The sequence below is a fragment of the Gopherus flavomarginatus genome, chromosome 16, assembly GCF_025201925.1.
Source record: "Gopherus flavomarginatus isolate rGopFla2 chromosome 16, rGopFla2.mat.asm, whole genome shotgun sequence".
NCBI lineage: Eukaryota > Metazoa > Chordata > Testudines > Testudinidae > Gopherus > Gopherus flavomarginatus.
The window spans coordinates 3,988,335-4,001,216 of NC_066632.1; the positions used below are offsets into that span (position 1 = coordinate 3,988,335).

The window sequence follows — 12,882 nt, forward strand, 5'->3', positions numbered from 1 at the left end:
AACCTTTTAGCATTAGTTGAGTTTTAATTGTTTAAATGATTTAGAAGTTAGTTTAGGATTTCTTGAGTTCTGAAGATAAACGTGTTCTGTGTTCGTACGAATCTGTGAGAGCTTCTGTTTGCGAAAAAACATAGAAAAACGACAAAAAAAATTAACTGGCACCATTAACTTGTATCTTTTTGCGGATTTTAGCTTCTTGTAGTTTTAACTTATTGTTAACTTAACTATTTATGATTACTGCCTTGTATGAGTACATTTGTGTATATTTATGTTATCTCATCAGATCTGCAAGTTACAGAGGAACTATTTTTTAATTTGCTGAGACGTGGTTTTACCTAATTTATTTATTAATGGAAAAGGGAACAGAAAACTCAAAACATCGTAATAAAACCATTTAAGGAGCGATGCTCCAATCGAGGCGAAGTGCACGGACTCAAGTTAAGGGGGCCGATGTAAAGAAACGGGTACAGCTCAATTATCGATCAAAGCGTGTCTGTGGGCATCAATGTTACATCGATTACTTTTGTCGTGTAGGGGGAAACTGCAAGCCTGTTTCTGCTCTCCATTCTAGGAGCAGGTTAAGGGACTCGAATTTCTAGCTTGTCGTTTGATCTATTTTTTTTTCTTGGGTGTATGGATTAGCCCCTTGTCCCCTACAGAACACAGCCCTCAGCCCTCAGCCACCCCCCTCCGCCCAGGTAAAACCAAGGATCGATTTCAGTTTGGTGATGGATTTCCTTTTATTTCAGTTTTTTTTTTCTTTTAAAAAGAGCCTCCCGTGAAGCCGATATTGTGCATGTAAAGGGGCAAATTGCACTTCTCTCTGGACCTGATTCAGCAATGGATTTAAGCATGTGAGCAGGATTACAGAGCTAACTAAGATTGGGGGGGGGGTTATCATGCCGGGCACTCCCAGACCCCGACAGAGATCAGGGCCCCGTTGTGCCGGGCGCTGCCCAGACCCCGACAGAGATCAGGGCCCCGTTGTGCCGGGCGCTGCCCAGACCCCGACAGAGATCAGGGCCCCGTTGTGCCGGGCGCTGCCCAGACCCCGACAGAGATCAGGGCCCCGTTGTGCCGGGCGCTGCCCAGACCCCGACAGAGATCAGGGCCCCGTTGTGCCGGGCGCTGCCCAGACCCCGACAGAGATCAGGGCCCCGTTGTGCCGGGCGCTGCCCAGACCCCGACAGAGATCAGGGCCCCGTTGTGCCGGGCGCTGCCCAGACCCCGACAGAGATCAGGGCCCCGTTATGCCGGGCGCTGCACAGGCCTCGACTGAGATCTGGGCCCCGTTGTGGGGCCCAGGCACAGAGTGAGCGAAGGTCCCTGTCCTGAAGCGCTAAATACACAAAGGCTGGGAGGGAAAACTGAGGCACAGCCCTGGGCAGTGACTTGCCCCAGGTCACACAGCAGAGAGAGGTGACTCCCAGTCCCTCATCCTACCCACTCCACAGCCGAGCCGCGTAAAGAACATTGCTGAATCAGGGCCGGTGGAGAAGAGCTGACTTGGCACCGCTGGGCGTTGCAGGCGAGAACGCCGGCTGGATTCGGCTGGATAACCAAGATCCGGTTTCTTTCAAGCCCCCCCCCCCACCCCTCGAACTGTCCTTGGCATCCGATGCGCCGCCTGCAGTTGCAGACGAGCTCTTAGCCGTGGAAAGGAAAAAGCTCTCTCCATAGCTGATCAGGTCAACCCGTCGCTCCCGATGTTTTTTCTAGTAGCAATAAGCACTGTCGGGTTATTGCAGCGAACGGCTGAGCCAGCGGCAGAGGAGACGACTCCTACTTCCTTTTCCAGTTGCTAGGACAATTTACTTCCGAGAAATGGGTCGGTGGGTTTCATAACCTGGGGGACATGCTCCTAACCTCTCTCACTCCCCCCTCCACCTACCTTGTCGTGGATTTAGTTGGGGGGGCAAAATGGGTTGCTGGAGACTGCGTATCCCCCCGCCCCTGGCTGTCATTTCATACGGTTCATTTATTTGGAAGGGTTTGGAAGCCAAAACCGAAATCACGCCAGGCAGGGCGAGCGAGGGGCCGAGAGGAAGGGGGCTTAGAGGGGGAAAAAAAAAAGAACAAAAAACTGTGGTAAAACAGAACACAAAGCAAAAGCTGATTTCAATGACACTTTGCATTTCGTTAATTTATTACTGGGATTTCCGGCACAGCGACTGTAAGGAACTTTTACATGGACTTGTTGAATTATTTGTACTTTTCATGCCAGAAAATTAAAAAGTTCAGAATCTTACGCGTCTCTCTCTGCTGCGTGTGTGTGTCGGGGGGAGGACACCCAGGCGTGTGCGTTTGTGTGTGCGGGGCTGGATGTGCGTGCAGGGGGGCGTGGGTAGGTGCATGGGGGGGCATGGGCGTGTGGGGGCCTGGCATTAGAGGGGCGGGCGTTCAACCCTCCCCAGGCCGCAGCTTTCCCAATCGCAAACAGTCACCCCTGAGGCCTTCAAATCCTGAGAACGGCTCAGAACTCATGGCATTTTAAACACACACGCGTGTTCACACGCGTGTTCCTATGTGGGCACGTGGAGGGCTTTTTGTTCCCTGTTGTGACCCTCTTGGGGTCACACTCCTCACACGTCACTTCCAAGGGACAGGACGCGTTCTGAGCACGGCAGGCCCGAGCCGCTGGCAAGAAGAGCAGGAGTGGGAGGTGCTCTGGGGGCGTTAAGCCGTGTCGCTAAATCATCCCCAGAGAGCTGGTCATTGGCCAAGCTCGCAGCACAGTCCAAACAGGTGGGGAAACTGAGGCAGAGGGCAGGGCCGTGACTCGTGCCAGGTCAGGCAGAGGCAGGGCTAGAAGCCAGGACTCCAGAGGCCCAAATCCGCACTCTCGCCCCTGCCCGTTAAAACGCCCAACTGACTGTCACCAACTGTTTGGGAACGGAGCCTTCCTCTACAATGGGAGCGTTCCCTCAGCTAGGCTGGCCGAGCTGCCCAGGACTCTGGCAGCTGGGGCTTTCTGAGCGAGACAGAGGGGGAAACTGAGGCACAGAGCAAGACAAAGGCGCAGCTCCTTGACAGTACGTAGGCACCCGGCACCCACTGCTTTCACTGCAAACCGCCAAAGCACCTGGACCAAGATCACGCGCTGAGGCAGCACCAGCGCCGGGCACTGAACTTGGCTCTCCACCCCCCGTCCCAATGCCCCGCTGGCCCCGGTGGGCATTTCCATGCCCTGGGGTGGGCACCAGGCTCCTGCAGGGAGGCACCAGCCCCGCTGCCGGCCAGAGCCGGTTCTGATCCGGCCCGCAAGGCAGAGAGCCACGGCTGGGGTGGACGGGGAGGGGGAAATGTCAGGGAGGGCGCAAACTGCCCCCCCCCCCCGGCAGAACAGACCAAGGGCCCAGAGTGTGGCTCTGCCTGCCTTGCCAGGCACCAGGGGAATGACGCAGACTGGGCAGCTTGGCTGGGGGCTACCCGTGGCCTCCCCCTCCCCCACCTGGGCCCTCTCCTCCCCCAGCCGCGTCCAGTGGGGGGGCAGGAGGGGAGCTGGGGCTGAGCAGCTGGGGCATAAAAGGCCAGCGAGGCCTCCCCTCCCCCGCAAGACACCAGCTTAGTGTAGCCACGCCCTTGCTCCCCCCCCCCCCGGCACTGTCTGTGCTGGGGGCTTCCCCCACCCCCCGCAGCAGGCACCTGGGGGCCCAGCTGGGAGAGGGGGCAGGGAGGCCCCTTTGTTATGGAAATGGGGTGGGGGCAGCAACAGGAGGGAGCAGAGAAAAGGCAACAAAGGCCCCCCCTTGCGCTCTGCCAGCCCAGAGCCGGCTGCAGCGGGAAGGGCCCATGGGGTGGGCACGGCAGGGAGGGTCGCTCCCTCCCCAGCCCTGCCAGTGCCCCTCACTCCCGCCCTGTAGCCCCTGCTGGCCCAGCCCTGGGCTCCCCCCGCCCTGCCGGTGCCCCTCACTCCCGCCCCGCAGCCCCCTGCTCCGCCGGTGCCCCTCACTCCCGACCCGCAGCCCCCTGCTCCGCCGGTGCCCCTCACTCCCGACCCACAGCCCCTTGCTCCGCCGGTGCCCCTCACTCCCGACCCACAGCCCCTTGCTCCGCCAGTGCCCCTCACTCCCGCCCCGCAGCCCCCGGCTCGCCCAGCCCCGCTGGTGACGGGTTCAGGACAGACGCGGAGCTGAGGAGAAACGTCCTTTATTGGGATGGAAATCCTTGACGCGTGTTCTCTCCACTCGCTGCCCCGGTGCTGGCCGGGGGTCGCGACCCCTGAGTGCCTCCCCGCCCCCGGCCTCTCTGCCTGGCTCAGTCGACGCAGGGGCTGGGGGCAGCTCCTCGGGTGAAGGGGGGGCAGCCTCATGGCATGGAAGTTCTTGGCTTTGGGACCCTCTGCCGGTGACCGGACCCCCAAGTCACTGGGCACATGGGCAGTGCCCTGAGCAGAGCTGCTCACGGAAGATCACCCAGGACGTCGGCGGCACTGCCAGGGACTTGTGCCAGGCTGACAGGGAATCCAGTGGAGGCAGCCTGGCAGCTGCCTGGCGGGCATGGGGCACGACTCACATTCTGGTGTCAAAATGGCAGCTGGCGGGCCGTGGGCGTCTTTCTGGGCAGCGGGGGGCGGGCACAGCCGTGGGCAGTGGTGAGGTCCAGATCGGGGCGGGGGGAGGAGAGTCACTCAGCCACCCCCTGGAATGGGAGATGGGGCCGCAGGAGAGAGACTCTGTGAGAGAGAGAGAGGGAGGAGATGCCCTGTGAGATGGGGGGCACCAGGCAGGTGACAGCCCAGCTAATGCCAGCAGGCCCCCTGGGGCCCCCCGAAGAGCAGCAAGGAACAGTGAGAGATGGGGAAACTGAGGCATGCCAAGCCCATCACCACCCTGGGGGCAAGGGGAAACTGAGGCACACCCGGCCTGGGCTAAGGACACAGGGCCGGTCCCATCCCTGTTCCAGGCTCCATCCCTGCTCCCCCCAAACCAGGATTGGTCCCCCCAGCGCCATGGGGGGGGCATATACCTGCCTCTCCTGGCCCCTCACAACTCGTCGTGGTCGGCGGCGCCAGGGTCGCGGGGCTCCTGGCAAGCGGCCGGCGTCACCAGCTCCATCAGGTACTCGCAGCGGCTTGGCTCCGTGGTGGACGTGACCACGGTCTCTTTGCCGCACGTCAGCTTCACCTGGAGGCCGGAGGGCGACTGTCAGCCTGGGGTGCAGGGAGAGGCCCCCAGCCATGCCCTGGGGCACTGCCGGTAAAGCCTCCAGGGCGATTTCCATTACAATGCACCTGCCCGTGCCAGCCAGCCGGGCGTCAGACAGGAATGGCTGGGGTGGGGGATCGGGGGGAGCGGCTTTGGCCTCCTGTACACAGGGGCTCACCACGCACCTGCAGGCTTTAACACCCTGGGGTGGGGTGGGGGCTAGAGCTAAGGGGGACCCAGTGCCTAGGGGGCAGAGTTAAGGGGGAGGCAGGGCCTGCCCCCACTATTGGCAGCTGCTCCAGGGGTATATCTATGGGCACAGCGCTGTCTGGGCTGATGCCCCCCATGGGAGTTTGGATGGGGGTAAAGACTGGGGGTGGCAGGCTCAGGAGTGGGGAGGGCAGGGGGTGGGGGTGGCAGGCCGGCTCAGGGGAGGGGAGGGAGGCCAGCAGGGGAGGGCCGGGGGGCATCAGGCCGGCTCAGGGCAGGGGGGCAGAGGGCCCCATGGGGCAGGCCAGGTCGGGAAGGGGGGCATCAGACTGGCTCAGGGCAGGGGGCCCTCTGGGGCAGGCTGGGTCGGGGAGGGGGGCATCAGGCCAGCTCAGGGTGGGGGCGGAGCATCAGGCCGGCTCAGGGCAGGGAGGTGGGGGGATATCAGGCCGGCTCAGGGCGGGGGGGGGGGCAGCTCAGGGCAGGGGGCCCCGTGGGGCAGGCTGGGTCGGGGAGGGGGGCATCAGGCTGGCTCACGGCAGGGGGGTGGGGGGATGTCAGGCTGGCTCAGGGTGGGGGGGTGGGCAGCTCAGGGCAGGGGGCCTCGTGGGGCAGGCTGGGTCGGGGAGGGGGGCATTAGGCCGGCTCAGGGCAGTGGGGTAGGGGGGTGTCAGGCTGGCTCAGGGCAGGAGGCAGGGGGCCCCGTGAGGCAGACCGGGTCGGGGAGGGGGGCGTCAGGCCGGCTCAGGGTGGGGGGGGGGTAGGGGGGTGTCAGGCCGGCTCAGGGCAGTGGGGTGGGGGGATGTCAGGCCGGCTCAGGGCAGGGGCGTGGGGGGGTGTCAGGCCGGCTCAGGGCGGGCAGGGGGCCCCGTGGGGCAGGGGAGGGGGCAGGGGGTGTCAGGCCGGCTCAGGGCAGGGGGGTGGGGGTGTCAGGCCGGCTCAGGGCGGGGGGGGGGTAGGGGGGTGTCAGGCCGGCTCAGGGCAGGGGGGGCGGGGGTGTCAGGCCGGCTCAGGGCAGGGGGGTGGGGGGCATCAGGCCGGCTCAGGGCCGGGGGGGGGCAGGGGGGCGTCAGGCCAGCTCAGGGCAGTGGGGTAGGGGGATGTCAGGCCGGCTCAGGGCAGTGGGGTAGGGGGATGTCAGGCCGGCTCAGGGCAGGGGGGTGGGGGATGTCAGGCCGGCTCAGGGCAGGGGGGTGTCAGGCCGGCTCAGGGCAGTGGGGCAGGGGGGTGTCAGGCCGGCTCAGGGCAGGGAGGGGGTAGGGGGATGTCAGGCCGGCTCAGGGCAGGGGGGTGGGGGATGTCAGGCCGGCTCAGGGCAGGGGGGTGTCAGGCCGGCTCAGGGCAGTGGGGCAGGGGGGTGTCAGGCCGGCTCAGGGCAGGGAGGGGGTAGGGGGATGTCAGGCCGGCTCAGGGCAGTGGGGCGTCAGGCCGGCTCAGGGCAGGGGGGTGGGGGGTGTCAGGCCGGCTCAGGGCGGGCAGGGGGCCCCGTGGGGCAGGCTGGGTCGGGGAGGGGGGCATCAGGCCGGCTCAGGGCAGGGGGGGGGGCAGAGGGGCATCAGGCCGGCTCAGGGCAGGGGGCCCTGTGGGGCAGGCTGGGTCGGGGAGGGGGGCATCAGGCCGGCTCAGGGCAGGGGGGGGCAGAGGGGCATCAGGCCGGCTCAGGGCAGGGGACCCTGTGGGGAAGGCTGGGTCGGGGAGGGGGGCATCAGGCCGGCTCAGGGCAGGGGGGTAGGGGGGTGTCAGGCCGGCTCAGGACGGGGGGGGCAGCTCAGGGTGGGGGGGGGCCCCCGTGGGGCAGGCCGGGACACTCACTGTCGTGGAGCGGTTGGGGCCCTGCCAGCAGCCCGTCCCGTGTTCATACTTCATGACACTGAACTTGTTCTCGTCCGGGCCGGCCCACGAACCCCACGTGCTGCAAAGGGGGGGGGTCAAAGGTCAGCACCCCACAGAAGCCACCGCCGACCCCCAGCCTGTGCAAGGGCAATGCCAGCTTGGGGGGGGAAGCTTGTGAATGGATCATGGGGCCTTTCCCCTCTAGGGGGCGCTGGCTCTGATCCTGCCCCAGGGCGGGGACTGGCTGGCGCGGGGGGACCTGGGGCCTTTCCCCGCTGGGGGCGCGGCTCCAGTGCAGAGTGGGGGGAAGGGGGCTGCGGCCCGGGGAGCACGGCTCCGGGGGGGGGTGAGGGGGCGGCTGAGGCTGGGGAGCGCGGTTCCAGGGGGGAGGGTGGGACAGGGGCTGTGGCCCGGGGAGCGCGGCTCCGGGGCGGGGGTGAGGGGGGCTGCAGCCCGGGGAGCGCGGCTTCGGGGGGTGGGGTGGGAGAGGGGCTGTGGCCCAGGGAGAGGGGCTCCGGGGGGGGTGAGACGGGGGCTGCGGCCCGGGGAGCGCGGCTTCGGGGGGTGAGGGGGGGGCTGTGGCCCGGGGACCGCAGCTCCGGGGGGGGGGTGGGGGGGCTGCAGCCCGGGGAGCTCAGCTCTGGCAGGGGTGGGGAGGGGGTCTACTGGCCCGGGGGGGCGCAGCTCGGGGGGGGGGGGATCCAGCTCTGTCTTACCCCAGGTTGGTCTCGGCGCCGCCGTGTTTGGGTTTCTGGGACACTCTGTTGAAGGGGCAGAGCCGGTAAACGTACCTGGGGGGGGGGGGGCGAGAGTGCGGTGAGCGACGGACCCCCCCAGCAGCGCCCCAGAAGCAGGCAGAGGCCAAGCGCCCCCTTGGGGCTGGGGGCCCCCCCACGCTTCCCCCCCATTCCCCAGCAACCACCATGCTACCCCCTTCCTACCCCCTCCCTCTCCATTCCCCAGTCCCCACCCCGCTCCCCCCTTCCTACCCCCCTCCCCCCATTCCCTCTCCCCCTTTCCACTCCCCCTTCCTACCCCCTCCCCCCATTCCCCAGTCCCCACCCCGCTCCCCCCTTCCTACCCCCCTCCCCCCATTCCCTCTCCCCCTTTCCACTCCCCCTTCCAACCCCCCTCCCCCATTCCCTCTTCCCCTCTCCACTCCCCCCTTCCTACCCCCCTCCCCCATTCCCTCTTCCCCTCTCCACTCCCCCCTTCCTACCCCCTTCCCCCATTCCCCAGAAACCACCCCGCTCCCCCCTTCTTACCTCCCTCTCCCCATTCCCCAGCCCCCACCCCGCTCCCCCCTTCCTATCCTCTACCCCCATTCCCCAGCCCCCACCCCACTCCCCCCTTCCTACCTCCTCCCTCTCCATTCCCCAGAAACCACCCCGCTCCCCCTTCCTACCCCCTCTCCCCCATTCCCCAGAAACCACCCTGCTCACCCCTTCTTACCCCCCTCTCCCCATTCCCCAGCCCCCACCCTCTCCCCCCTTCCTATCCTCTACCCCCATTCCCCAGCCCCCACCCCACTCCCCCCTTCCTACCCTCTACCCCCATTCCCCAGCAACCACCATGCTACCCCCTTCCTACCCTCTCCCTCTCCATTCCCCAGTCCCCACCCCGCTCCCCCCTTCCTACCCCCTACCCCCATTCCCCAGCCCCCACCCCACTCCCCCCTTCCTACCTCCTCCCTCTCCATTCCCCAGAAACCACCCCGCTCCCCCTTCCTACCCCCTCTCCCCCATTCCCCAGCCCCCATTCCTACCCTCTCCATTCCCCTCTTCCTAGCCCCTCCCCCCATTCCCCAGAAACCACCCCCTCCCCCCGTTCCCACCCCCCTCCCCCTATTCCCTCTCCCCCCTTCCTAGCCTCTCCCCCTCTCCACTCCCCTTCCTATCCCCTCCCCCATTCCCCAGAAACCACCCCATTCCCTCCTTCTTACCCTCCTCCCCATTCCCCAGCCCCCACCCCGCTCCCCCCTACCTCCTCCCTCTCCATTCCCCAGAAACCACATCGCTCCCCCCTTCCTACCCCCCTACCCCCATTCCCCAGCCCCCACCCTCTCCCCCCTTCCTACCTCCTCCCCCCATTCCCCAGCCCCCACGCCACTCCCCTCTTCCTACCCCTCCCCCTCCATTCCCCAGCCCCCACGCCACTCCCCTCTTCCTACCCCCCACCCCTCCATTCCCTAGCCCCCACGCCGCTCCCCCCTTCCTACCCCCTCCCTCTCCATTCCCCAGAAACCACCCTGCTCCCCCCTTCCTACCCCCCTCTCCTCATTCCCAAGCCCCCACCCCACTCCCCCCTTCCTACCCCCTCCCTCTCCATTTCCCAGCTGACCCCTCCCCATGATGCGTTGCTGTGGCGCATCACCTGGGCAATGATTTGCGGGGGGGGGGGGGAGGACCTGCCTTAAAGAGACAAGGCGGCATTTGGGAGCTGCTCTGTGACTCTGGGGAAATTAGTCCTAAATAGCTACCAGGAAAAAACAACTCGTTAGCGAGCGCATCCATCTGGCAGCCAAGAAAATAATGGGGGGGAACACAAAGCAGAGCAGCCCCCCCGCACCCCCAGGGCTGTGCAGCGATCTGGAGAAGCTGATCCAGGCAGGTTAATTCCCCCTGCAGACTGAGTGAGGGTCGCCTGGATCTCAGAGCACCCAGCACAGGGACAGCCCCAAGGGAGTGAAAGGGGAAATCAAGGCATGGAGCCAGCAGCTTGTCCTAGGGTCTGAGCACCAGTGAGATGAGGCATCGAGGATAGAAACCAGCCCTCCGGTTTCCCTGCTCAGCCCTAACCACTAGACCCCCCTCCCCTCACAGAGCTGGAATAGAACCCAGGAGTCCGGATTTCCCGGCAACCCTCTTCCAAGAGAGGGGTGGGGTCTAGTGGTTAGAGCAAGGGAGCTGGGCATCAGGACTCCTGAGCTCTATCCCCAGCTCAGCCATTACCACACCATGTGAGTGTGGGCAGACGATTCTCCCACTGGGCCTCAATTTCCCCATCTGTACAATGGAGAGACGCTCAGAGGGGGGTTGGGAGGATACAGCTGAGAGAGATTAGGAGGGGGGAGAGAGATGGCGCCACTCCCCTTCAAGGCTGGGTTTTCCCAGTTCACATCCCCGGGCGACTGCTGAGCAGTTTTGGGGGAGGGAAATCCGGGGGTGGGCATGGGGGGCTGAGCCCCAGAAAAACTCCTGGCCAAGCAGAGCTCTGACCCCGCCTCCCCCCTGGAGCTGAGCCAGGCCTTGGGGACGAAGTTTGACCTGTTTCGAGAGGGGGGAAGTGGAAAATTTTTCCGCTCGTCTCCGGGAGGGACCGTGCCCAGCGCCGCTCACCCCGTGTCCGATGACTGGATGCCAAGGAGGCAGCTCAGTTCCTGCCGCCCCCACACTGGTGCCTGAAGGCAGGTCGGGCACCCAGCTGAGGTGGGTTGGAACAAATCGGCAGCCCCAGCATTGCTGGGAACTCACAGGGGATGGCGTGGAGAGGTGCCAGGCTGAGCCAGGGCTCTGCTCCCAGGCCTGGCAGGGGAGTGGGGGCTAGTGGTTAGAGCAGGAGCCTGACAGGGTCAGGACTCCTGGGTTCTATTCCTGGCTCTGCCACTGGCATACTGTGACACCGGGGCCACTCCCCTTGTCCGTGCCTCAGTTACCACATCCATACACAAGGATCTAATTAATGCTGTCACCCTGTACCCTGGCACCCAGCCCCCTCAACTGAGCGGGCCCCAGGCGCTGCCCGGACCCCCGACCGAGAGCTGAGTGGGAGGGGAAACTGAGGACCAAGCGGGAACATGACTTGCCCATCGTCATCCAGCAGGCCGGTGGTGGAGCTGGGAAGGGAACCCAGGCGTCCTGCTGACACCATCCCAAGCGAGCAGCACACTCAGTGCTTCGCTCGAGGTTAGCGGAGCGCCGTGATGCTGGGTGCTGGGCGTCCTCTGGGTGTTACCCCTGAGGCAGAGCCGGAGTCTGGCCGAAAACCTCGGGCTGGCTCAGAGATCCTGGAGGTGGGTCAGTCCCAGGGCGCCCCAGTGAAAGTTTGTGGTTTGAGGGCGGGAGGGAGGAATCAATCCGATCACCGGCACCTACTCGGTGGTGCTGAGCTCGTAGCACTGGCTGTAGAGATACGCGAACTCCCCCTGGGGGCCGAAATCAAACGAGATCTCCTTCTCCAGACTCCTGGAACGACACAGGGGCGGGGGAAGAGGTCAGCCCCGCGGTTCAGCTCCTTTCAGACCCCGGCGCTCTTGGGTACATACACACCCCAACCCCCCATCGCCAGAGTGTCTAGCCCCTCCCAAGCCCCTTGGGAAGGACAGTGTACTGCTGGGGAAACTGAGGCACAGAGCAGCTCAGTGACGTGCTCAAGTGACAGAGCAGGGACGCCACCCCCATGACCTCTGCTTTGCTCTCTGGGCCACCCGGACGACATGATTTCCTGCTGTCTGGGTCCACTGGGAAGCCAGCCCTTTGCCCCCGTGGCCTGCCCTCCATTCACCCCGTACGGCAGCGACTCCCCGGCACCCTTGGCTCCTGAGTCACTGAGTCCTGCTCCTCTCAGGGGCATTAAAGCCTCGGTTCTTCCCTCGCTCCCATCCCCCTGGCATAACAAGGGTGGCTGGTGACCGCTCCCCACCCCTGCCCCCAGCACTTTTCATTTTCAAAGCCCCCCAGCAGACATGGTGTCTCTCCCCCTCAGGCAGAGGAAAGTTACTCGCCTCATTTTAGAACGGGGAAACTGAGGCAAAAAAAGGTGATAGTACGTGGGGTGTGTGTGTCAGGGCCTGAGGAAGGAACAGAAACCACCACTCAAGCCGCTAGACACCACTCCCCTCCCTGAGCTGAGAACAGAGCCCAGGAGTCCTGGCTCCCATTTCCTCCTGCTCTAACCACCAGACCACACTCCCCTCCCCGAGCTGGGGTGGAACCCAGGAGTCCTGGCTCCCATTCCCCAGTCCCCTGCTCTAACCACTAGACTCCACTCCCCTCCCAGAGCTGGGGATAGAACCCAGGAGTCCTGACTCCCAGCTCCCCCTGCTCTAACCACTAGACTCCACTCCCCTCCCAGAGCTGGGGACAGAACCCAGGAGTCCTGACTCCCAGCTCCCCCTGCTCTAACCACTAGATTCCCCTCCCCTCCCAGAGCCAGGGATAGAACCCAGGAGTCCTGACTCTCAGCTCCTCCTGCTCTAACCACCAGACCCCACTCCCATCCCAGAGCTGGGGACAGAACCCAGGAGTCCTGGCTCCCAGTTCCCCCCTGCTCTAACCACCAGACCCCACTCTCCTCCCTGAGCTGGGGTGGAACCCAAGAGTCCTGGCTCCCAGGGTTCACTTTGTGCCAAACACAAATTCTCAGATCTCAAGTCATCTTCCACTTACAATGGGCCAACCCTGCCTTCAGCCCCCTGGCCTAGCTCATGGGAGGAGGGGGGTGGGTTTTTTTTTGGGGGGGGGGGTACTGGGCAGTCCCAGGGCTTGACCCCAGCCAGCCCTGGGAGGGGCAGAGATGGGATATTGGAGGGGAGGGGGATAAAATTCCAGGCCCCATTTTGCTCCTGCCACGGGCTGGACCCCAGGGGATTCGGGCACCTGCCGTCAGCAAGGGGGGGCTGTCTGGGTTACCTCCCCAGTACTGGTAGCCAGGGCTACTGCTAATTACTGGCCTCTCTGGGGCAGGCTGCAGT

General features: G+C 64.5%; 1 protein-coding gene across 2 annotated transcripts in view; it reads right to left on the minus strand.

Moving 5' to 3' along the window:
* Positions 1–12,882, minus strand: part of PRKCSH (protein kinase C substrate 80K-H) — a 38,961-nt gene continuing 26,079 nt past the window's right edge. The window contains exons 14-19 of one of the 2 annotated variants that reach the window (XR_007769649.1): positions 11,285–11,374; positions 7,907–7,981; positions 7,170–7,269; positions 4,969–5,126; positions 4,516–4,675; positions 1–114 (exon numbers count right to left, since the gene is read on the minus strand). Coding sequence is in view for 1 of the 2 variants with exons in the window: in XM_050925032.1 (XP_050780989.1) it covers positions 4,986–5,126; positions 7,170–7,269; positions 7,907–7,981; positions 11,285–11,374 (406 nt within the window). In the remaining variant the exon portion in view is untranslated. Of the gene's footprint in view, positions 115–4,133; positions 4,676–4,968; positions 5,127–7,169; positions 7,270–7,906; positions 7,982–11,284; positions 11,375–12,882 lie in introns of those variants that run through there. The other variant, XM_050925032.1, reaches the window with a different exon arrangement.